The sequence below is a fragment of the Schistocerca gregaria genome, chromosome 1 (genome assembly GCF_023897955.1).
Source record: "Schistocerca gregaria isolate iqSchGreg1 chromosome 1, iqSchGreg1.2, whole genome shotgun sequence".
Lineage (NCBI taxonomy): Eukaryota > Metazoa > Arthropoda > Insecta > Orthoptera > Acrididae > Schistocerca > Schistocerca gregaria.
This window is the reverse complement of record NC_064920.1, coordinates 1,190,790,174-1,190,816,064: the sequence shown is the minus strand read 5'-3', so window position 1 is coordinate 1,190,816,064 and position 25,891 is coordinate 1,190,790,174. Positions and strand designations below refer to the sequence as shown.

Below are 25,891 nucleotides of genomic sequence, written 5' to 3'. Positions count from 1 at the left end.
TGATAATCTTTCATCTGTTTTCGAGACCGTATGCCTTTTTAGTTGATAATGCCCCTGTACATGTGCAAAGGAACTGATAGGTCCGCAGTTTAATACCCGCTTAAAACAGAAATTATTTTACGTAACGTAAAAGGAGGCCTTCACTGTTTTCCTCCAGAAGAGTATCCATGTTTCCTTATTGGGGTTACGAACGTGATAAAGTATTTCGGTCAACATACGTGTGTAAAAGACTTTTTCGATTACGAAATTAAGCAAGTCATCCTAAACGTAGCAACCTAAGTGCGACAATCTGTGAAACTGTCTAAGTTTGTCCGTATGCCGACAGTTTATACCAGATAAAAATTTTTTCTTGAATAATACCGAAAATTACTTTTTGGGTGGTCTATGTTGTTGATGAATATCAAACCAATGAAACGAAGTCGTAGTCTGTGCGATTGCGCTGCCACTTACGGGAGTGCGGTGTGCTCGCAGTTTTCTCCTTGTAACCCCTCCTCACACTTACACAGCGTAGAGTGGCGGTGGGGAAAGTGTGCAGCCACGCGAGAGAACTGTAACATGCGGGCTCCTACTTGCGTGCTCAATTCGAGACAGTCTCTAATTTAAAGTGACGCATAAGAGTCGTGAATTATTTAAAATGTTTGTAAGATTTGTGAGATGATTAAAACAGAAAGAGCTTGAATATTCTTTTTTAATAAAATAAGATCAGCAGGAAGTAATTTTCAGATCATGTTACTATGTCTCTCAGAATTTTAATGATTTTGATGACAGACAGCTGCCGTATTCGTTCCATTGTCATGGTCTGCAAAGAACCAGTTTTTCTGTATTCGCCGGCCGAAGTGCCCGTGCGGTTCTAGGCGCTATAGTATGGAGCTGCGCGACCGCTACGGTCGCAGGTTCGAACCCTGCCTCGGGCATGGATGTGTGTGGTGTCCTTAAGTTAGTTAGGTTTAAGTAGTTCTACGTTCTAGGGCACTGATGACCTCAGAAATTAAGTCCCATAGTGCTCAAAGCCATTTTTTCTGTATTCAGTATCGTAGTATGCGCTGTTTTGAATATTCCTTGCAGATAAAATCTGTACAATGCCCTTTTGGACTCACCATCCAGCTAAGATTCGCTATTGGTCAATAGGCCATACAACTTAAGCATGTCGACTGGAAGTGGGCCCGCTCGTTTGTTGAAATGCAAGTTCCTGTCTTCCGCCAAAAACTTTAGAGTTTAAACACAGTGCTGGTGGTTCTGGTGGTATTTCAGTAAAAAAATAGTCACACTTTTTTAATATTTCGTTTTTTTGGGAGTGAGTTTTAACCACATATGTCGATCGCAGTTGTTTGACAAACTCGATAGTCTTGTTTATGTACCTGCGACGTTTATTGAATTGAAGATTGTTTGGCAATATTTATCAAATCTGGATGCCACCAGAGTGCTCTCTAACGAACTACTGTTCTGAAACTAAGTATCTTTCATATCCGAGAGTTCTACTGAAGATTGCAGCTGTTCACATTAATTAAAAGAAGGGACGTAATCCTGTTTCCTGAATACACTGTAGTAGTAGCCTGCAGCAAGTATTCTGTAGCGGCTAGCACTAGCTGGTAATACTATGCTATCTTCTCTTAGAATCTGTCTTGTATGCAGTCTGTTGCTCGTTCCCGAAGGCGTAAAGACATTAATTAAAAGGAACTCCTCTACCTCTGCCAGTACAGCCACAGTATTATAAATACTTAATATTAAAAATTACGTCGTAGCCTGGTATGCTAATAATCTTGCACCGCTTGGTACCATTGCTCTCCAATATCATCCTCCTAATTTGGCATGTCCCTAGATTTCTTAAGTCTGCCGTTTCCCTCTTTTGTTGGAATGGAAGTACGCAACTTTTGTGAGCCTTAATACCTAAACGTCTACACCGCATTCTTCTTTTCCCTTCCTCACTACATTTCCACGTTTTTTTAAGTACTTGTCTTGGAATTAAATCGTGTAGATGTTCAAAATTTACTTTCTCGTAATTTTTCATCTTTTTAGTAAGTCTTGCTTGTGTAGGTGACGTTTAAATTGACTTTGTCCTAGGCTTTTCGCAATGAGATATCGCACTTACTTGCCTTGACTGAACTAGTGTCCTTTCAACTTAGAGTTAGTCCTTGGACGTTCTACTGGCTTCCAGCATTTCATTTGCCACTATCGCGCTGCTGTGACGTAAAATTGACAATTGACCTTCTGTATTGTCATCCACTGTAACACTGTACTTCATTAATTTTTGTCTGTGCATTTTTGCCCCCCCCCCCAAAAAAAAAAAATATATGCACGGCAAAAATTAATGAAGTACAATATCACAGTCGGAGGGGAGGGGGTAATCGGTCTACTGACTGGTTTGATGCGGCCCGCCACGAATTCCTCTCCTTTGCCAAACTCTTGACCTCAGAACAGCACTTGCAACCAACGTCCTCAAGTATCTGCTGGATGTATTCCAGTCTTTTTCTTCCTTTACAGTTTTTGCCCTCTACAGCTCCCTGTAGTACCATGAAAGTCATACCCTCATGTCTTAACAGATGTCTTACCATCCTGTACATCCTGTCCGTTCTCCTTGTCAGTGTTTCCCATAGATTCCTTTCCTCTCCAACTCTGCACAGCACCTCCCCATTCCTTACGTTATCAGTCCACCTAATCTTCAACATTCGTCTGTAGCACCACATCTCAAATACTTTGATTCTCTTCTGTTCAAGTTTTCCCACAGTCCATGTTTCATTACCATACAATGCAGAACTTCAGGCGTACATTCTCAGAAACGTCTTCCTCAAAATAAGGCCTATGTTTGATACTAGTAGACTTCTATTGGCCAGGAATGACCTTCTTGCCATCGATAATCTGATTTTGATGTACTCCTTGCTCCACCCCTCATTGACTATTTTGCTGCCAAGGTAGCAGATTTCCTTAACTTTAACTACTTCGTTACCACCAATCCTTATGTTAAGTTTCTCGTTGTCTGTTACTTCTCATTACTTTCTTCTTTCTTTGCTGTATCTCATTCCATATTCTGTACTTATTAGACTGATCATTCCATTCAACAGATCGTGCAATTCTCCTTCACTTTCACTCAGGGTAACAATGTCATCAGCGAATATCATTTATATCCTTTCACATTAAATTTTACTTCCACTCCTGAACTTTTATATTGTGTCTTCTTCGATGTACAGATTGAGCAGTAGGAGGCGAAAGACTACATCCCTGTCTTACACCCTTTTTATTCCGATCTTTTGGTTCTCGGTCCTCCGTTCCCGTTATTACTTCTTGGCTCTTGTACATAATTGTATATTACCCGTTTCTCCCTGTTCGAATATTTTGTACCATTTTACATTATCGAATGCTTTTTCCAGGTTGACAAATCCTATGAGGGTGTCATGATTTTCCTTTAGTCTTGTTTCCGCTATCAAGCGCAACGTGTGAATTGCCTCTTTGGTGGCTTTACCTTTTCTGAAACTAAACTGATCTTCATGTAGAACATCCTCCATTTTCTTTTCCGTACTTCTGTATACTATCCTCGACAGCAACTTGAATGCATGACCAGTTAAGCTGATTGTGCGATAATTCTCACACACTTCAGGTCACGAAGTCTTCGGAACTGTGTGGATAATATTTCCTCTGAAAGTCAGATTGTATGTCACCAGACTCATACATTCTAAACCCAACGTGAATAGTCGTTTCGTTGCCAGTTCTCCTAATGATTTTAGAAATTCTGATGGAATGGTATCTATCGCTTCTGCGTAATTTGATCTCAAGTCCTCGAAAGTTCTTTTAAATTCTGATTCTAATACTGTATCCCCTATCTCCTCTAAACGGACTGTTTTTTCTTCTATCACATCAGGCAAATCTTCCCCCTCATAGAGGCCTTCAACATAGTGTTGCCACCTACTCGCTCCCTCCTCTGTATTTAAGAGTGTAATGTTATCACCCTTGCCTTTAATATCACCGTTGTTTTGATTTTCTTGTATGCTGAATTTGTCGTGCCGATAATAATTTATTTTTCGATTTCTTCACATTTTCATGCAGCTTCCCAGCGCTTCCTATTTATTTTATTCCTCAGCGACTTGTATTCGCGTAATCCTGCGTTTACCTGAAACTTTTTTGTTTCCTCCTTTCATCTATCTACAGCTACACCTACATCCATACTCCGCAAGCCACCTGACGGTGTGTGGCGGAGGGTACCCTGAGTACCTCTATCGGTTCTCCCTTCTATTCCAGTCTCGTATTGTTCGTGGAAAGAAGGATTGTCGGTATGCTTCTGTGTGGGCTCTAATCTCTCTGATTTTATCCTCATGGTCTCTTCGCGAGATATACGTAGGAGGGAGCAATATACTGCTTGACTCTTCGGTGAAGGTATGTTCTCGAAACTTTAACAAAAGCCCGTACCGAGCTAGTGAGCGTTTCTCCTGCAGAGACTTCCACTGGAGTTTATCTATCATCTCCGTAAAGCTTTCGCAATTACTAAATGATCCTGTAACGAAGCGCGCTGCTCTCCGTTGGATCTTCTCTATCTCTTCTATCAACCCTACCTGGTGCGGATCCCACACTGCTGAGCAGTATTCAAGCATTGGGCGAACAAGTGTACTGTAACCTACTTCCTTTGTTGTCGGATTGCATTTCCTTAGGATTCTTCCAATGAATCTCAGTCTGGCATCTGCTTTACCGGCGATCAACTTTATATGATCATTCCATTTTAAATCACTCCTAATGCGTACTCCCAGATAATTTATGGAATTAACTGCTTCCAGTTGCTGACCTGCTATTTTGTAGCTAAATGATAAGGGACCTATCTTTCTATGTATTCGCATCACATTACACTTGTCTACATTGAGATTCAATTGCCATTCCGTGCACCATGGGTCAATTCGCTGCAGATCCTCCTGCATTTCAGTACAATTTTCCATTGTTGCAACCTCTCGATACACCACAGCATCATCTGCAAAAACCCTCAGTGAACCTCCGATGTCATCCACCAGGTCATTTATGTATATTGTGAATAGCAACGGTCCTATGACACTCCCCTGCGGCACACCTGAAATCACTCTTACTTCGGAAGACTTCTCTCCATTGCGAATGACATGCTGCGTTCTGTTATCTAGGAACTCCTCAATCCAATCACACAATTGATCTGATAGTCCGTATGCTCTTACTTTGTTCATATAACGACTGTGGGGAACTGTGTCAAACGCCTTGCGGAAGTCAAGAAAGACGGCATCTACCTGTGAACCCGTGTCGAAGGCCCTCTGAGTCTCGTGGACGAATAGCGCGAGCTGGGTTTCACACGACTGTCTTTTTCGAAACCCATTCTGATTCCTACAGAGTAGATTTCTAGTCTCCAGGAAAGACATTACACTCGACCATAATACGAGTTCCAAAATTCTACAACTGATCGACGTTAGAGATATAGGTCTATAGTTCTGCACATCTGTTCGATGTCCCTTCTTGAAAACGGGGATGACCTGTGCCCTTTTCCAATCCTTTGGAACGCTTCGCTCTTCTAGAGACCTACGGTACACCGCTGCAAGAAGGGGGGCAAGTTCCTTCGCGTACTCTGTGTAAAATCGAACTGGTATCCCATCAGGACCAGCGGCCTTTCCTCTTTTGAGCGATTTTAATTGTTTCTCTATCCCTCTGTCGTCTATTTCGATATCTACCATTATGTCAGCTGTGCGACAATCTAGAGAAGGAAGCACAGTGCAGTCTTCCTCTGTGAAACAGCTTTGGAAGAAGACATTTAGTATTTCGGCCTTTAGTCTGTCATCCTCTGTTTCAGTACCATTTTGGTCACAGAGTGTCTGGACATTTTGTTTTGATCCACCTACCGCTTTGACTTTCATCGATCAAATGGAGTATTTCTTTTGTTACCCATGGTTTCTTCACAGTTACCTTCTTTGTAACTGTTTCTCTTTCTAACTTCGGTGATCGTTCTTTTTAACGATTACATTTCTAGCCAAGTGAACTGCCTACTGAGCTATTCTTTCTTGCTGTATCTATATCCTTATAGAATTTTAAGCGTATCTCATCATTCCTTTCTACTTTGGTATGCCACTTCTTTGCGTATTGATTCTTCCTGCCTAATCTCTGAAACTTCAAACTGCTCTTCATCAGTAGTACATTGTGATCTGCGTCTATGTCTGCTCCTGGGTATTCCCTATAATCCAGTATCTGATTTCGGAATCTCTGTCTGACCATGATGTAATCTAACTGGAATCTGCCCATATCACTCGCCCTTTTCCAAGTATACCTCGTCCTCTTGTGATTCTTGAACAGAGTATTCGCTATTACTAGCTGAAATTTGTTATAGAACTCAGTCAGTCTTTCTCTTCTGTCATTCCTTTTTCCAAGCTCATATTCTCCTGTAATCTTTTCTTCTACTCGTTCCCCTACAACTGCATTCCTGTGACTATTAGATTTTCATCTCCCTTTACGTACTGCATTACCCTTTCAATATCCTCAAATACTTTCTCTATCTCATAATCTTCAGCTTGCGATGTCGGCACAGAAACCTGAACTAATGCTATCGGTGTTGTTTTGCTGTCGATTCTGATAAGAACAATCATATCACTGAACTGTTTACAGTAACATACTCTCTACACTACCATGCTATTCATAACGAATCCTACTCCCGTTATACAATTTTCTACTGCTGTTGTATTACGCTATACTCATATTACTAGAATCCTTGTCTTCTTTCCGTTTCACTTCACTTACTGCTAAAATATCTAGATTTAACATTTGCATTTCCCATTTCTGAGTTTCTACTTTCCTTACCACCTTCAAGCTTGTTACATTCCACGCCCCTACTCGTAGAGCGTTTTCTAGAAACGTTGTTATCTCTAAAACACTCGTGGGTAGAAATCGTACGTCAAGATGGCAAATTTTCCTTATGGATTACCGTTTCGCCTTACTAACGAACCTTTCTCAGATCAATGTAAAATGTTGTTCACTGTATGACAGAGAAGTCGCTGTAAAATGGAAAATCGTAGTTGGTTATATAAAGTGAAAACATTAATAACTATCGTGTCTGTCTCTATCGGGGTCCCTGTCTTGATTTTGTCTGCGTATGAAGCGAGGGTGTAATCAACAGAAAATTTTTAAAGATTGTCTAAGCTATCTAAAGTGCACCTTTCTATTCAGATGACGCGTGTATCCGCAGTTGGCACAGAGTCAACACTGACTGTCATAGGTGATCTAAGATCCGAACCAGTGCTTCGAGGTATACGATGTTGTAATGTAATGTAAAGTTGTACAGAACAGAATGATTGGCTGTAACAAGGCACCGCTTTAAGAGATACGGCCCATGGTACATGGTGTTGCTCCCTTACCTTCCTTCGATCTTTAATCCTTTGAGGCGGAGTGGTTTCTCCCGCAACTCACCATATTACACATTTTGTTTTGAAGTGCCGCTACTCCTATCATCGGTTGTTTCATGCTAAAGGTACTGATAATTCAAAACAAAATGGAAGAAACCAGTGCGTCTCTCAGAGGGCTAAGCCACTAGGATGACGGCGCACGTTAACATTAACCCTCTTCTGGGATTCCAGCAAGCGTGCCGGCCTCGGTCGAATCTTCCCGGCGGATGAACGACGAGGCCCGTGTGCCAGGCAGCCTGGATGTGATTTTAGGCGGTTTCCAAATCCAGCAAAGTGAATACCGCGAAGGTACCGTAGTCATGCTTATGTCACAGGATTCACAAACATTTAGAAATTTCAGCCTTACAAATGGATAACTGTGGAATTAGATAGATTTAGTGCATAAATTTCCAAATCCCATTCTGCCCCCGGTGTGTCTGGGGGGGGGGGGGGGAGGGGGGTGGCGACAGGAGGGACAACTGTCTACCCAACTGCCCATGCCTACTAGCTTGCCACCCTGTGAAGATACGGGATAAGGCCAGGACAAAGAAAAAACGAAAACTCGGTCAATTATATTTTGGATTATGGCTGGACGTGGTTTCTGAGCTATGGTTTTGCTTAGAATATTTTATATTTACGAATCGCTGCCAGAAACAGTCATAAGTGAGTAGGAAGACCTGGGTATTGAACTTCAGACTAGAATTCGTAGACTGAGAACTAGCAGACCCTGCAGGATTGTACATGTCAATTCAAAACTATTCTTATGTTTGTAACTTTGAATCTGCGATACTTTCAGATATAGCGCAAGGAAAAGCTCTCTCTTATACCTTTCCATCTCGCACGACAAATTATGTCTAGCATTGCACTCAAACCAAAATCTCTACGCCACCATCAATGAAGAAACTTTAGGTACCGGATTAATAAGAAATTAGGAAAAGTTAAGAAGACGGCTTTAATGCCTCAGACGTTCTGCATCGTCCCGCCCCCCTCTACAGCCCTTTTTCAGCACAACGCACAGAACGTTGATACAACGATGTGTGCTTCGTTGGGATGTTGTTCAACTTGCGCTCTACATTGGCTTCAATGTAGGTTATGTCGGCAAGCTTTGGCCCTTCTACATCTACATCTACATCCATACTCCGCAAGCCACCTGACGGTGTGTGGCGGAGGGTACCCTGAGTACCTCTATCGGTTCTCCCTTCTATTCCAGTCTCGTATTGTACGTGGAAAGAAGGATTGTCGGTATGCTTCTGTGTGGGCTCTAATCTCTCTGATTTTATCCTCATGGTCTCTTCGCGAGATATACGTAGGAGGGAGCAATATATTGCTTGACTCTTCGGTGAAGGTATGTTCTCGAAACTTTAACAAAAGCCCGTACCGAGCTACTGAGCGTCTCTCCTGCAGAGTCTTCCACTGGAGTTTATCTATCATCTTAGTAACGCTTTCGCGATTACTAAATGAACCTGTAACGAAGCGCGCTGCTCTCCGTAGGATATTCTCTATCTCTTCTATTAACCATATCTGGTGCGGATCCCACACTGCTGAGCAGTATTCAAGCAGTGGGCGAACAAGCGTACTGTAACCTACTTCCTTTGTTGTCGGATTGCATTTCCTTCGTGTGAATATCTACACTATCTCGCTTTGTTGTAGATTCGTATTGATAACAAGTTTGGTCACCCGTGATGGTCTTTTCCAGAAATGAATTGTCCGCGTTTCGCATTTCAATCAAACTACAGGAGGCGTACGTCCGTCATTTTGGTTCGTGAGTCAAGGTGTGCTGTACAGTGTGGCGCAACGGTGTTATTATAGGAGAAGGAGTCACAGAAAACAGGATTTGCTGGTCTGTTGGACTGATGATAAGTTCTTATACCTATGGTCTGGGTTCGATTCCCACTTCGGTCAATGATTTCTACCTAACAGATCAAAACGAAAATTTCTGTTCCGACACTGACAATGTTGAGTGTTTATGGAAAAGTTCAAGGCAATCGTAAAATGCATTTTAGACAGGTACGTGCCGTGTAAAACTGTGAGGGACGGTAAAAACCCACTGTGGTACAACAACAAAGTTGGGAAACTACTGCGAAAGCAAAGAGAGCTTCACTCCAAGTTTAAACGCAGCCAAAACCTCTCAGACAAACAGAAGCTAAACGTTGTCAAAGTCAGCGTAACGAGGGCTATGCGTGAAGCGTTCAGTGAATTCGAAAGTAAAATTCTATGTACCGACTTGACAGAAAATCCTTGGAAGTTCCGGTCTTACGTTAAATCAGTAAGAGGATGACACGCGTAAAGCTGAAATACTAAACTCCTTTTTCCAAAGCTGTTTCACATAGGAAGACCGCGCTGCAGTTCCTTCTCTAAATCCTCGCACAAACGAAAAAATGGCTGACATCGAAATAAGTGTCCAAGAAATAGAAAAGCAACTGGAATCATTCAACAGAGGAAAGTCCACTAGACCTGACGGGATACCAATTCGACTCTACACAGAGTACGCGAAAGAACTTGCCCCCCTTCTAACAGCCATGTACCGCAACTCTCTAGAGGAACGGGAGGTTCCAAATGATTGGAAAAGAGCACAGGTAGTCCCAGTCTTCAAGAAGGGTCGTCGAGCAGATGCGCAGAACTATAGACCTATATCTTTGACAACGATCTGTTGTAGAATTTTAGAACATGTTTTTGCTCGAGTATCATGTCGTTTTTGGAAACCCATAATCTACTGTGTAGGAATCAACATGGATTCCGGAAACAGCGATCGTGTGAGACCCAACTCGCTTTATTTGTTCATGAGACCCAGAAAATATTAGATACAGGCTCCCAGGTAGATGCTATTTTTCTTGACTTCCGGAAGGCGTTCAATACTGTTCCACACGGTCGCCTGATAAACAAAGTAAGAGCCTACGGAATATCAGACCAGCTGTGTGGCTGCATTGAAGAGTTTTTACCAAACAGTACACAGCATGTTGTTATCAATGGAGAGACATCTTCAGACGTTAAAGTAGCCTCTGGCGTGCCACAGGGGAGTGTTATGGGACCATTGCTTTTCACAATATATATAAATGACCTAGTAGATAGTGTCGGAAGTTCCATGCGGCTCTTCGCGGATGATGCTGTAGTATACAGAGAAGTTGCAGCATTAGAAAGTTGTAGCGAAATGCAGAAAGATCTGCAGCGGATAGGCGGTTTGTGCAGGGAGTGGCAACTGACCCTTAACATAGACAAATGTAATGAATTGCGAATACATAGAAAGAAGGATCCTTTATTGTATGATTATATGATAGCGGAACAAACACTAGCAGCAGTTACTTCTGTAAAATATCTGGGAGTATGTGTAGGGAACGATGTGAAGTGCAATGATCATATAAAATTAATATTTGGTAAGGCGGGTGCCATGTTGAGATTCATTGGGACAGTCCATAGAAAATGTAGTCGATCAACAAAGGAGGTGGCTTACAAAACACTCGTTCGACCTATACGTGAGTATTGCTCATCAGTGTGGAGTATGTACCAGATCGGTTTGACGGAGGAGATAGAGAAGATCCAAAGAAGAGCGGCGCGTTTCGTCACATGGTTATTTGGTAACCGTGATAGCGTTACGGAGGTGTTTAACAAACTCAAGTTGCAGACTCTGAAAGAGAGGCGCTCTGCATCGCGGTGTAGCTTGCTCGCCAGGTTTCGAGAGGGTTTCTGGAAGAGGCATCGAATATATTGCTTCCCCCGACCTATACCTCCCGAGGAGATCACGAATGTAAAATTAGAGAGATCAGAGCGCGCACTGAAGCTTTCAGACAGTCGTTCTTCCCGCGAACCATACGCGACTGGAACAGGAAATGGAGGTAATGACAGTGGCACATAAAGTGCCCTCCGCCACACACTGTTGGGTGGCTTGGGGAGTATAAATGTAGATGTAGATGTACAGGCTTTGCACACGGTTTTCTCTTCTTCAAGGCATTTTGGGGAATGTTATGAACACTTGATTTAGGGACGTTGTTCCACTGTGATTTGTGACAGAACTTTGATAAACCACGGCCGCACAAGCACCACTAAACACTGCCTGGTAACAGACGACTGCTCGAACGTTCATCTGCTCTCCACAATTGTTAGTTCAAGCTGCGCTGACGTCGCTTACACGCTAAGAACAAAAATCAATCTCGGAACTTTTTGGACGGACGGTGTAGGTAAAAGTCACCTTAACAGTTTGATTGCTTGACAGAAAAATAAAAATAAATATTCAGCATGCTCCCCGTTCTGTTTCCGATAGTGTAATATTGTCGATACTTGCCATTCTGTCATTTGATAGAGACGTTTGCATACGTCCGCCAAATTAGACCATTTTTCACATATATTTTCTGACCAAGACTTCTTACTGAACAGAACCAAATGTACTTTCAAAAGAAGAGTTTTGCCTCGTTAGAGACGAGTCTGCAGGCCTGTCATTAGGCTGTCAGAGGGCACCAGCTTGTCAAACTCTCAAACTGTCGGAGGCTCTGATGCGACCTACCACTACTTCCGTACAGTATAGCCCGAGATTCTCCCTCGAGATATAAGTTAATGGTACCACAGGTGGATCATAAAGAGTAAGGTAGCTAAGACAGGCCATCTCAAATGCACAGCATCCGGACACCTGGCTGAAAAGACTTGGAAGTTCGTGGCAAAATGGTTCAAATGGCTCTGAGCACTATGGGACTTAACATGTGTGCCCTAGAGCTTAGAACTACTTACATCTAACTAACCTAAGGACATAACACACATCCATGCCCGAGGAAGGATTCGAACCTGCGACCGTAGCGCTCACGCGGTTCCAGACTGAAGCGCCTGGAACCGCACGGCCACACCGGCCGGCAAGTTCGTCGTACCCTCCATCCCTAATGCTGGAATTAAATTTGGTGTTGGTCCACCCTTAGTCATGATGACGGCTTCCACTCTCGCAAGCATACGTTCAATCAGGTGCTCGAAGATTTCTTGGGGAATCTCATCCCATTCTTCACGGAGTGCTGCACTGAGGAGAGGTATCGATGTCGGCCGGTGAGACCTGGCACTAAGATGGCGTTTCAAAACATCCCAAAGGTGTTCTAAAGTATTCAGATCAGGACTCTGTGCAGGCCAGTCCATTACAGGGATGTTATTGTCGTGTAACCACTCCGCCACAGGCCGTGTATTATGAACACATGCTCGATCGTGTTGAAAGATGCAATCAACATCCCCCAAATTGCTCTTCAACAGTGGGAAGCAATAAGGTGATTAAAACAATGTAGGCCTGTGTTGTGATAGTGCCATGCAAAATAACAGGGGATGCAGGACCCCTCCATGAAAAACACGACCACACCATAACACCACCGCCTTCGAATTTTACTGTTGTCACTACACTTGATTCGTCGCTCCACACAACGTTTTACCCCTGTTCTATCGTCCAATGTTTACTCTTCTTACACCAAGCGAGGCGTAGTTTGGCATTTACCGGTGTGCTGTGTCGCTTATGAGCAGCCGCTCGACCATGAAATCCAAGTTTTCTCACCTCCCGCCTAACTGTCACAGTACTTGCAATGGATCCTGACGCAGTTTGGAAATCCTGTGTGATGGTCTGAGTAGATGCCTGCCTTTACACATTACGACCCTCTTCAACCGTCGGCGGTCTTTGTCAGCCAGAAGACGTGGTCGGCCTGTACTATTTTGTGCTGTACGTGTTCCTTCCCGGTTCCACGTCACTATCACATCGGAAACAGTGGACGTAGGGCTGTTTAGGGGTGTGGAAATCTCGCGTACAGATGGATGACACAAATGACATCCAATCACCTGACCGTGCCCCATTCTGCTCTCTCACGATGTCTAATGACTACTGAGGTTGCTGATGTTGAGTACCTGGCAGGAGGTGGCAGCAAAATGCATATAATATGCAAAACGTATGTTTTTCGGGGTGTCTGGATACTTTTTATTACAAACTTTATGTCCGGAATGAATAAAATATATCCAGGTGCGGGTTTCATTAAGTCGCAGTGGATAATGTAGTAAATTTTCTGACGAAGCAAGTGACTTTTAGCGATCACAGACGCCGTATTATGACAATGGGAAGCCTACAGAAAAAAAAAACACTAGCCGGGAAAGGTAAATCCACTATCCGCTGTGCGGGATGTGCTAAGGGTGGTGTATTCGCAGAGAATTTTTTAATTAACTGTTGGGGATAATTAAAAGTTTTCTAATCTTACAGTAAGTCAGGAAACGTGGTAAAGAACCTGCACTCAAGCAATTAATGTTAAATTACCAATTTGCAGTTCAGTGTTGGCGCATGTTCAGAGGTGTAGGTACACGTAGAAACGAAGATACAGTTATTAATACTTGAGCAAGCTAGCCATGCTACCTAGTTCAGTAAAACATACGTGCCGCTCTACGCTTCTCAGATTGCTAGCCTCTCTGCCACTAGTGAACCCATATAACTCTTCGAATACTATGCCGAAGTTTCGAACTTTTTCTAAGTAGTGATAGAAAGTAGATCTGTGTGTATACAGGTCAGTAACGTGTCGATTAGGTGGTGAACTTTTGTTTAGTGAGACAGTGTAATTTCTAGACCATGACGTTTCTACTACGATGTGTCTAAGTGATTCCTGTACTTGGCGCATTTCTGAGTTTTTCGATTTTCTAGTTTCCAAACAGGCTGGTACTCAATTGACTGCCTGATTAAAGTTATGTTTCATGTTGTGATAACAATTCCAGGTAAGTCAAAGCGTCAGAGCGTTTTGTAGAAAGCTCGTGTTGACGTTCTCTGCTGTAGACAATTAAATTGAGGGGTTCTATTGTACTGGTCTTGTGTTTGTTGTGTTCCTCTCTCTCTCTTTCTCTCTGTCTATCTATCTATCTGTTTGTCTATCTATCTATCTATCTATCTCTCTGTCCCACTCATGAGTATCGTCCTTAATAAATTTGACAAGCGTGGCTGACGGCTGTCTCATTACACTGCAATGTGCAGGCGCATATCTGCGATCAGCGACTTCCATATACTCTCGCAACTCAGATGGCAAATAAATCTGCAATTATAAAAGTCTTATACCTGTGCATTGCAACTTTTGAGAAGATTACGCGTCTCACCAGTCTTGGCTACCTCACGAAATGGCTTACCACTTCTTCCCTGATCCGATCTTTTGCAACACTCGTTTAATTCTAATACAGCATGTATGACCAAGCGTGAATTATGGTAAGTGATGCTCTGTTGGTGTGAAGGGGCGCGCGGAGAACAACAGAGTGGAGTATGTTGTGTTCGCTGCCGTATAGGTAGTAAAGCACGAAAGAATCCAAGTTACTGGACAATGACACAGAGAAAAACGTATGAGGTCAGTACCAGTCATGTTAGTAGAATATTAGCACTATTCCAGGAATAGTGGTACTTACTAGAAGTCTATTAACTTCCAAGGTATAGAACAAAATAAAGGGAGTTGGAATATCTTAAGACACAAGGGACGTTACAGAGAATTAAACTCTTCATTCACTGGCCGGACAAATGCACCATGAAAAAAATTACAACTTGTTAACTGTTGACTTGTATTAGGAAGCAGGAGGAAAAAGCGGTAATGCCTTCGTGGTATTTTGTAATTCTCATCATTACCTTATAAATTACTTTTTTAGGTGAATTGCGACTTGCATGCCTTAAGTTTGGGGCAGGCGACATCACTGTTGAGCGTTTGTGTGAACTGATAACCATGCAGTCTGTGACTATTGTGTTGATGTTTTTATCTTGTGTTCATGTTTTTATCCATGTGCAGTAAATTAATCTCTTACTAAAAGGTTATAGTATCGTGCAAACCTAAGCTAATCAGGTTCCACTATTAGCAATGAATTTATTTTTAATAGGAGAACGCGCGCGTACAGTATCAACTCTGAGAGTCACCCATTAATTAGCAGCAGCTGACGTGTCACACGTCACTAATTCAGAATCGAGTAGTGTGTCATAAATTTTACTAATTAAGTGTGTGTGACCAGTAGCGTAGTTTTTAGCGTTTTAGCGTGATGCTGGCATATACGTGTCAGAAACTATCTCAAAATACGGATTTCCCTCGCTGCCCCTCATCATGACACACCAAGTGTGTTGTGTCAACTACCACACATGCGGCGGGATAGGACAAAAATCAAAAAAATCTGGAAAAAAATGAAATGGTGGTCATGGTCAACGGGTTGAAGCGAATTCTGGGATGCTTCCATTGAAAGAGCACGGTTATTTCCTCCCCATCCGACGTTGTGCTCCATTTCTAATGACCTCTTTCAGGACAGAGATTTTTTATGTGGGGAGCGAAGTGGTTGCCCATTGCACGTGCGTCCCCCATACATATTGCTACCGCAGATAATGTCCATACCCTAAAGCTAAGGGGAAAGAAGAAAGTTTAGCGCTTAACACCCTCCCGACAACGAAATCATTAGAGACGTAGCACGAAGTCAGATGGGGAGGGAGATCACCGTGCCCTTTGAATGAGATCATCCCGGCATTAGCCTCAAGCGATTTGATGAAATCACAGAAACGGGATTTTGGTCCACCATCCACCAAAATGTAACATCTTCCGACTACGCTACCTCGCACGACTCTTAGTCCAAAGCATCGTGCTTATAACGCTGAGAAATTACTGTGGTCATGGGCACAATTTCATTCTTTCCAGATAAACTGTGAGGGTCAGTACTCGCTAGGAAGGTGATTATTTTTCTCGCACGCTTCTTCCTAGCATGTTTTGCAATCTGTGTGTCTGTGTGTGTGTGTGTGTGGTTTTTGTTGTCGATTCCGTCTTACGTAAGTAACCTTTTTCTTTGTAGCTGCCGAATTAAGACATCGTCAATTTTTAAAAATCGAGATACGCTCTTTTTATGACATTGCACAGAGCCTTCGAAGACAGCTGCAACATGGGTGAGAAACAACGTGAGTAGATGTTGATCAAATAGAAACGAGGTAACAGCGCCGCAAACCAGCCCTCCGCTGCTAGGAGGCCAGACATCTCAAACATCTGCCCCACTGTACCAAATGTAAGTGGAAACGTAACTCAGGTGCGGCTTGTGTGTGGATAATTGTTGGTGTGATATTAGCTGTTGAAAATGTTGATCTTGAAAATTTCAAACATCCTACAAAGCGAAGGTGGACTGATGACTAAATTTCATCTGAACTTCGGGAGTTGTCAGTGTTTCCTTGCAAAATTCTTGTATTAATTCACCCATAAACAAGAGCTTGCATAGGAATGCGCATCACTTTGAAGTTTTGGTAAAAACCATCCATAGAACTGTGACCAGTTTTTAAAGACATTGTCATGATGCTCTTAATGGAGCGGCAAATGGAAAGGATGAAATGCGTTAAAATGTAATGCTCGAGTAAGATTTCTTTTGCTGATCCCACCCGAAAAAAGCTGCCTCGAAGTGAAATATGGATCTAGTGTCACCGCTGCTGAAATGTTACTTTCATTTCTGTCATCTGTTGCTGTCATTCTCTGAAATTTGGGTTACATGAAAAAAAAAAACACACACACACAAATTTCAAGGCTAACGATTCGACTAAATACCTAGACATTACAATTACGAACAAATTAAATTGGCACCATCACAAACATGATGTTGTTGGAAGGTAAACCAAACACTGCAATTTTGGCACAACACTTAGAAGCAACAAATCTGCGAAAGGGATTGCCTACACCATGCTTGTCCGCCCACTTCCAGATGGGGTTGAACAGTTCGAAGTGGAGCACCTAGTTCTGTATTACCGCGAAATAGGGAAAATAGTGTCACGGAAACAAAGCTGTTTCTCGTTACGACGAAATATTTTCACGAAATCAGCAACCTCACTTACGGAAGCCAGAATGTGTTGTTGACTCGCTCCTGTGTATAGTGAAATGACCAAAGTAAAAAGAGATCTTAGAATTCACTTTGGAAGATTTATGTGTGAATTTTTCCCATTTACTATCCGAAAATGGAACGGCGAAGAAATAGTCTGAAGGTGTTTGTATGAACTCCGAGACAGACACTTAATTGTGAATTGTTGAGTGGAGGTACACGTTGAACAGATAATGACTGAAAGGTGACCATCGACACTGATATATAAAGCACACACACACAGGCTTTTCAAGAAATCAGCAACCTCACTTCCGAAAGCCAAAACGACCAGCCTTGTCGCACAGTCTTGTGTCGCAAGTGATTACTAATGGAAGTAAATTTCCTGAATGTGTCCGAGATCGTTATGAACATATTGTGAATAAAACACTCCACACTTGGTACCTCGTTATGGCACAGATTTTATTGATACTGATACGGAAAGTTGTTTTACAACCTTTAATTTTTTGAGCTGTTATATATAGTCGTTCTTTAAGCGATCTACACTGTTTTATTTGTAAAGTGAGTATAAAATTGTTGAAGTGCACGTGTGAGCAACAGAAGAGTTATGTTCGTGCCGTTTCACCCGGTGGAAGGAACCCAGACATTTCCGGGCGAGTAATTCGTCGCTTCCCGCTTTAAATCTCTCTCTCTCCGCACAGTTCCGCCCTCCAGCACACGACGACACGAAATTCACATTTTACTGCTGAGTGCCTGCGACGGTAGAAGGTGGGCATCTTCAAGGGAAAGGACTGCGCTTTCATTCTGGGAGTCCTTCTCGCACGTGTTGGCCGTCTGCAGCAAAATTCAGCCGAATTACGCTGTTCTTTTATCCTGCTTCATCTGCTGAACTTCAGTGTTATTTGGCATAGTGTTCTGCTGGGTTTTAAATTATTTGACTCCGGGAAAAAGGACGTTTAGGTAGGACTGTTTTGCTAACGCACTCAACCGATAAAAGAGGCATATTTACAAAACGCACAAAATAAAACCAGCCGCACAATGGACTATTGCGATGAAGACACTGATAAGACACGTGCTATTGAATCAGCAGCGCTAACCATTCTTCTGACAATGATTAATCGGTGACCCAATAAGTTGTGCTCTCTGTTAGCCAAAACTCGGAAACATAACAACATATACACCTGTATCAGTCAATTACGAAACCAAACAAAGTTCTTATTGTGGTTAATGTAAAGTCTCTGTAATTTTTGAAACTTACTGAGTATTTTGAACATTATTTGTTGTTCCAAGTGGGGCGAACTTATTAAAATGAATACTGTCATTTTATTTTGGTTCACTTGATAGCAGTCTGTTAGAAAAAAGCTTCATAGGAAACAAGCAGGAAAACATTTTTTTAAGTGACGTTATCTTCACAAACAGCACAGACCTGTAGTGATAATCAGCTGGAGCACCTACGTTAGTAGTAACTACTTAAGAAGATAATTTGTATCAAATACGTTTCTGAATATTCTCGTCATGGATGGTCCCGAAATTTGTCAATATGACTTATTTTCAGAAGTAAATTTTTATTGTTTTGTCTTTTCGTAGCACCATGCATTCTCTGACGGAATTAGCAAGTCATCGGCACGCCTTAAATTTTTAATTATTCTCCTTGGAATCATTAATCATCCGAATTTCTCCTTAGTTTCCTTTTCTGTCTGCCAGTGAAAAGACTGAAGAACATGGGGGATAGGCTACTGCCATGTTCCATTCCCTCTTCAACTCCTGCTTCTCCTTCGTGCCGTTAGAAACTACACTACCGGCCATTAAAATTGCTACATCACAGAAATGAAGTGCTACAGACGCTAAATTTAACCAAGAGGAAGAAGATGCTGTTATATCCAAATGATTAGCTTTTCAGAGCATTCCCACAAGGTTGGCGCTGGTGGCGACACCTAAAACGTGCTGACATGAGTAAAGTTTCCAACCGATTTCTCATACACAAACAGCATTTGACCGGCTTTGTCTGGTGAAACGTTGTTGTGATGCCTCGTGTAAGGAGGAGAAATGGGTACCATAACGTTTCCGACTTCGATAAAGGTCGGATTGTAGCTTATCGCGATTGCGGTTTATCGTATCGCGACATTGCTGCTAGCGTTGGTCGAGATCTAATGACTATTAGCACAATATGGAATCGGTGGGTTCAGGAGGGTAATACGGAACGCCTTGCTGAGGCCCAACGGCCTCGTATCACTAGCAGTCGAGATGACAGGTATCTTACCAGCATGGCTGTAATGGATCGTGCAGACACTCTTGATCCCTGAGTCAACAGATGGGGACGTTTGCAAGACAACAACCATCTGCACGAACAGTTCGACGACGTTTGCAGCAGCATGGACTATAAGCTCGGAGACCACGATTGCGGTTACCCTTGACGCTGCATCGCAGACAGGAGCGCCTGCGATGGCGTACTCAATGACGAACATTCCGTCTGTCTAGAATTGTAGGATAGATATGGATGAAATATGATTAACCACACTGACAAGAATTACTTTTCCGTAATTGGTTACTTAATTTAAAACAATATTTTGACAATATTGACTAGAATACACTCCTCATGATTCCGCAGTTTTCATGGAGCGAAAACTTATCTAAAATCTACACGAAATCATATTGCAGGTATTACACTACCGGCCATTAAAATTGAAAGTTGAAATTTCCAAGAATGCATCTAATTTCAATAGAGAGGACGGTTATAGGGTTCCGGCATCGTGGCTTCCCACCATCAAGGAAGTGAATACGCGGCCGCGGTGCGAGCGACACGAAGAACGTGCTGCAAATCACCTCGACGGACAGTAATATTTTGAGTAAACATGCCCACTCTCTTGCTCTGTCCGTTTCGAATCTAGCCAATGTGACGACCAACCAATAGCACTAGCGCGAATTTCAACGAATAACACTTCTCCAGTTTAAGTGTGGAATAGTGCCTTTCTATCCAATGACGATGGGCCGCCAATGGTATCCACAAGAGGTGAGCTACCAACGCCCCTTCTTCTGCATCACAGCGAGAATGTTAGCCCATGACTATGGCCCACCAATGGCAGTCATGTGAATTTCAACCAATACTGTTACTTCTCCAGCACGAGCGCGAGAAAACACTCACTTATAAGAGTGCGCGACGCTCATTGTATTCTAGCAGTAGTGGACACCAAAAGATCCTGGGGAACATCCCAACAGAGGGGTCGAAACATCGATCACTTTAGTAGAAATATGACGCTGCCTAATAACCCAGAAGATTTTAACTTCAAAAAGAATCTTACCACTGAAGCGGTATTTTTAACCTCTACTATGATCACCAGTTGCAGACGTTCGTCTGGCAGGATTGTTTGTAGTAAAATCAGATTTTTCTGGAGCTAATTGGGTACGCCAAGTGATGCCGTTATCGATATGCGTTAGTCGTGTATTATATTGTAACAGGTGCGCACAAACTAGATGGTAAGTATAGTGAGGATATAATTAGTAGTACACAGTACAAGCAATCTAAGCCCACCTGCAGGGCCTTCCCAGACAGTGTGTAACATACTTGCAACATATAAAGTACAGTGATCTAAGTATAAAAGATTTTAAAGTCTGCATAATAATGCTATAATTTTTTGTTAGTCTAATTTCGGATGAAACGTAGATGACTTCAACGTCTATAAATGGATGAGAATAAATGAATCAGGAGAAACGGACATTTATTTAGATCCAGTGAACATTATAGAATGATGAGAGTCTCAAATGTCATCAGACTATATAGTAATGAATAAGTGATATAAGAGATTAAGGAATACCCACTGTGCACAATGTGAAAAACAGAGGTCACAACGAGATACTTAATGACAATAGTACTTCAGTTGTAGTTTTATGACTGTTATTATTATCAGCAGTAGTATTATTACTGCAGCTACTAGCGAATGAAGTAGTAGTATTGGCACTAACAGCTTTTCCACTTTTGATGCTGTATTCAGTGGTGATAGAAAGCAAAATATAAAATTTAACTGTTATTATGACAGATGACATTGTAACTGTGTACCGTTTTGTGTCTACGAATAGAATTTCCTTTCATGCTCATGTAATGCACGCGTGTAAAAATATATACAGGTTTGATGTAGCAATAGTAGTTACATTATCGCCTATTAACTTGTATAACACATAAAAGATGGTAATACTATAAGATATTAATCATACACCAAGCACCTTCAATATCTACAGCACAATATACTTGTTCGTTTTAAGTGAAGAAGTATGTTTACATGTAACTGGGAACATCAAAAATATGGCCATCCCTTGTCGCACAAATCTAACTGACGTCTAAGTGGGCGTTGGGTTAATTCCAGGTTGCTTCCTTTAAGGACACTGCCACATTCCTCCCTCATTTCATTGCGTACTCTAAGACATCATTACCAATGGTATATTGAATTCGAACAATCCTTCCATTTTATTCTGTCTGTCCAATGTTGTGAGTCAGTTTTGCAGCAGAATCCATTGGTCAGCTGCTGAGTGTGGTGTGCTTACCTGAGTCCTGGCACGGAAGTGACAGGTGATCCGTCTGCATGCATCCACACGATGCTCGGGGGCGGGCTGCCTCGTGCTGAGCAGCTCACTTGTGCCCCTGTTGAGTTGGAGAAGCGTAGCCGCGGCGGAGGCTCCTGCATCAGCACCGGCGCCTGCACGCCCAGTTGCCCGCGGCACACACCTGCAAAAAGGGTGCCGTCACCTGATGAAGGGCAGGCACATGTCGAAAGCTTGGCAAGTATGCCAGTACTAGCAGCTGCAGCACCAACACCAGAGCTACACAGCTGACTGCCTGTGGCACTTGGTAGGTACAAGAGAAGGAGTACCTAATAAATTACTGCAGGTGTACAGAGATTCAGTTAATACATGGGAATACATGACTATTTATGTGGGCCTTGTTTAAATAGAAATACAGTATATAGATTAACTGAGAATCAATAGCTAGTAAACCACAATCATGGACTGTAATCGACTGAATGTGAGTACAAAAAATGACAGAAGCATTGGAAGCTTAAATAATTTTTGCAGTTTCATACATACACGACACACACTTCATACATAACGTCAAGTAAACGTATCTTTCAAATATTAAGTGACTGTAGACATTTAAAATATGGGACAGAGAAAAATATTTCGCATTTGAAGTAATTTTATGGCATTCTTTCGGTACAGTTAATAAGGGGTGCTTTGACTTTCTGTTACTTTTACGTACATATATACTCTGGCAACAGGGTATTATCCATTCCCATGATCAGAAATACAATGCTTTTGCTACTGGCCATATTATCTGTGTGAGTATGACGCTGCTAGGGTATTATGAAGCTTGAAGGAAGATGAGCTGCTCATGATTTGCACTGGGATCATGTCCAATGTGTGATTTCGTGTATCTTTCAGACTGACTGTAAAACACATGGTTTCAGTTCCATGAGTGTCTACAAACCCACTGAGGTGACAATGCCTTCAAGAGATTCTCCAGTGAAAATCCAAAGTCCCTGTTGAGTTTTAACATTATCAGTACAACTGATGTTCTGAGCATGTTTTCGTAGAACTATGGTAAAATATTTAAGCGCTTGATGAAACAGAAAGACGTGCATTTGTGAATATTCTTCTTATCAAAGTGTAATATGTGTCACAAGTTTTCAATCAAAGTTACACATTTCCCAACAGGTCTGTAAGAGAAATCTCCAACTTCAGAGCCAGTTAGAAGGAACAAATGACATAAAACTTACAGCTTGAACTGTACACTGTTGAGTAGTTAACTGACAGGCAATAAAAGACTGCAAATAAAAGTAAAGCTATTACCACTCTGCGAAATTTTGAATAATGTACCCATTGATCTGGGGCTATTAATAAATAATTAAATGATGTCACTTACATTGCTGTTGTATCAGAACTACTACTGATATACTCTAGAAGGACACAATTATTTCATTTGGTTATTGTTCTTATCCCATTTCTGATTCAGCGTTTGATCTCTGTAAATGACTTACCATTATACGTAATAATTACGACCCAGGTTATCACAACGATGTGTCGCTGGAGCTCCAAGTAGTTAAAAGACGATTTCTGTCAGATTCTAGATGAAGAGACCCTGGAAGTGCCACAGAATGCAGCATAGTTATCGTTGGCTGATCCCAGTGGTCATGTCGGTTGAAGGCAGCAATGGTGCAGGTGAAAGACGGTAAGAGAATTCTAGGTTTCGTGGAGGCTCACAATTTAATTATCACCAACACGTTCTTGAATTAACTAGCCTCATATCTTTAGTCTACTTCAGTATTAGCGCAGCAACCAAACTGACCTCCTTATAATGCGAAAACATGATCAAAATCCAATTATAGTTGTAAAATCCATTTCTTGCGAAACAGTGGCTCTTCGACACCACCCAAAAATAATCGGAATGCGCTTCGAAATAATGATTCGAAAGAAGGAAGTATGAAATGACCCAGAATGAATTCAAGGAAAGCAGCATCGACGTGGTTGTGGACAGGAGATGTTAAGAACAAAGTCAGAGCGAAAATGGGATGAGGGTAGAGTTGTACGTGGAGGATAGTGTACTTAGGAACACATGATGTTTTTCTGGTCGATGTTTCAACCTAGTGACAGATTTTAGACTCATATTACGGAATGCCAACCAGAAACCGCCATAAGCAGTTTCCAGTATTTTATACTGTTTTTGCCACTGTGGGACATGAGGTTATGTTTTGTACAGCGTCTCTAATTATTGCGAATTCTACATATTTTAGTGCTGCATAAAATATTAAATCTATTTGGAGGTTATAGTTGAATCTTCAGTCACACAGTTTTATGGTGTGTATAATTCTGTATATTTTTAGAACTAGTTACATAACGTGTTGACAGTTAAACCATATTTCGTTGATCGTGCACAATCTTGTATTTTGAAACAGAAGATGGTCTTCTACTATGGAATAAGTGATATTTGCAAAGGAACTGAGTTTCTTTATGTACTGACAATTTTCCCTGTGTTATACTATTTACAATACCTTCTGTTTCAAAATGTGTTAACTTGTAATTGGTTGTTGATAATACTTCTTCTTGATTTTATTTGAATTTGTGATTATTGGTGTGTAATAGAGTGAAAATGTAAAACGCAGACTACATAGTATTGACAATATTTTCGTTGATTGCGGCAGTTTTAAACAAGAGTAAAATATTTGTTCCTAATTACATGATCATGTTACATTTTTGAATACTTTTACACATTTGGAAAAACCTTTCGTCACAGGAATAATTTTTGTAATTTCAGAAAAACACTGCAGCAGACTTAAAGTAAATACTATCCTTTCAAACACAGGGCGAGGTCCGAGAAGTGTTCTAATGTACAGCACTCTCTAATACTAAAGCAAGTCAGTTGCTTCGAAAACAGTGACACACGAGCTAGCGTGTTTGACAACAATCACTTGAAAAAGATGCGGATTAGGCGCACGGCAGGTGCAGAAAAGTTCTGTGGCAATTGCGACGAAGAGGTGAACTTACTGTTGACCAAAAGAAGGCAGCAGAGCGCTGGTGGACGCACTTAGAACCAGTCTCGAATTAAGAGTTCCCACATTCCACAATAAAACATTTAGTACCCATTCAAACCCTGAAGTTCTAGAAACCAGCGGGAAGATGATACTTGGGGTAGCTGACTGGACCAGATAATCTGCCAGCAGAAGTATGGAGATCAAGGCACTGATTGGTAGCCAGTATGCTCAAAGTCTTAAATTGAAAACAGAAAGTGAGTCCGACTGAATGTTCCAACTACGAAACTGTAAGTGTCTTATCACATACTGTGGAGATCACTGACAGGAGAATACGCTGCGTTGTCAGTATAACCACCATTCTGTGCGGCTTTGTGATAGGCTGTGGGACCACCGATTCCATCAAAGCTACCGGAAAAAGCATGTTCGCTTTCGTGGACCTCTGAAAGGCTTTTGAGTAAGAACCACGGGACCTTTTACGGTTTACCTGAAGAACTAATTGAATGGGTCTGTCTATCCTATCGCAATCTCAGAAATCCGGTACCTTCTGCAGCTGAGGTCTTTCCGGTTTCTATGGGTGTGGATCAGGGATCTCCTCTTTCTCCCCTTCTATTGACCATGATAATTGATACGATCAACAGAAATTTTCAGACATCAGTATCTTGGAGCCTGCTCTCTGCTGTTGATGTTCCACTGGATACTGACAAAACGAACGACCTTCAACGATACGTCCAAGCATGGGAGAACCACCCTGAACCGTCCGGACTATTCTTCAATGTAAAGAAATCTGAATACTTATCACATGGCTCATAAAGCACTGCTAGTGGTGCACTCCCTCCTGGAACTACAAACCGCATCAATAATAGGTGGCTTAAATGGCGACCAGCGACTGATTTGCTTTATGAAAAGAAGACACAGGAAAGAATATTTACACCCAAGCATTCCGCCCAGTTGCCTTGAACGGTGCAGAATGATGATACGCTACAAAGGAATCAGAGCAAGACTTGCTGAAATCGAAACAAAAACACTTCGAAGAACGTGTGGTCTGACACTTCATGATTGTGTGACCAGTGACAAATATTCAGGCTGTACGTGCTGGCACATAACGTTGAGGAGATGAGGGAAATCTGTCTAGATGTAGGCTGCACTTCGAAGAGAGCAAGATACAGTAGCAAAATACAGATTTTCGTAGAAATTCGACGTTGTACGACCTTCTGCGTGACGGAGGTAGCG

At 41.9% G+C, this 25,891-nt stretch overlaps 1 protein-coding gene across 1 annotated transcript in view; it reads right to left on the bottom strand.

The window, feature by feature from the left end:
- LOC126284517 (Down syndrome cell adhesion molecule-like protein Dscam2) overlaps nucleotides 1-25,891 on the bottom strand; it is a 698,452-nt gene that overhangs the window by 508,004 nt on the left and 164,557 nt on the right. Inside the window, exon 3 of the mRNA XM_049983513.1 lies at nucleotides 21,681-21,861. Within this exon, the coding sequence (XP_049839470.1) occupies nucleotides 21,681-21,861 (181 nt within the window). The remainder of the gene's footprint in view (nucleotides 1-21,680; nucleotides 21,862-25,891) is intronic.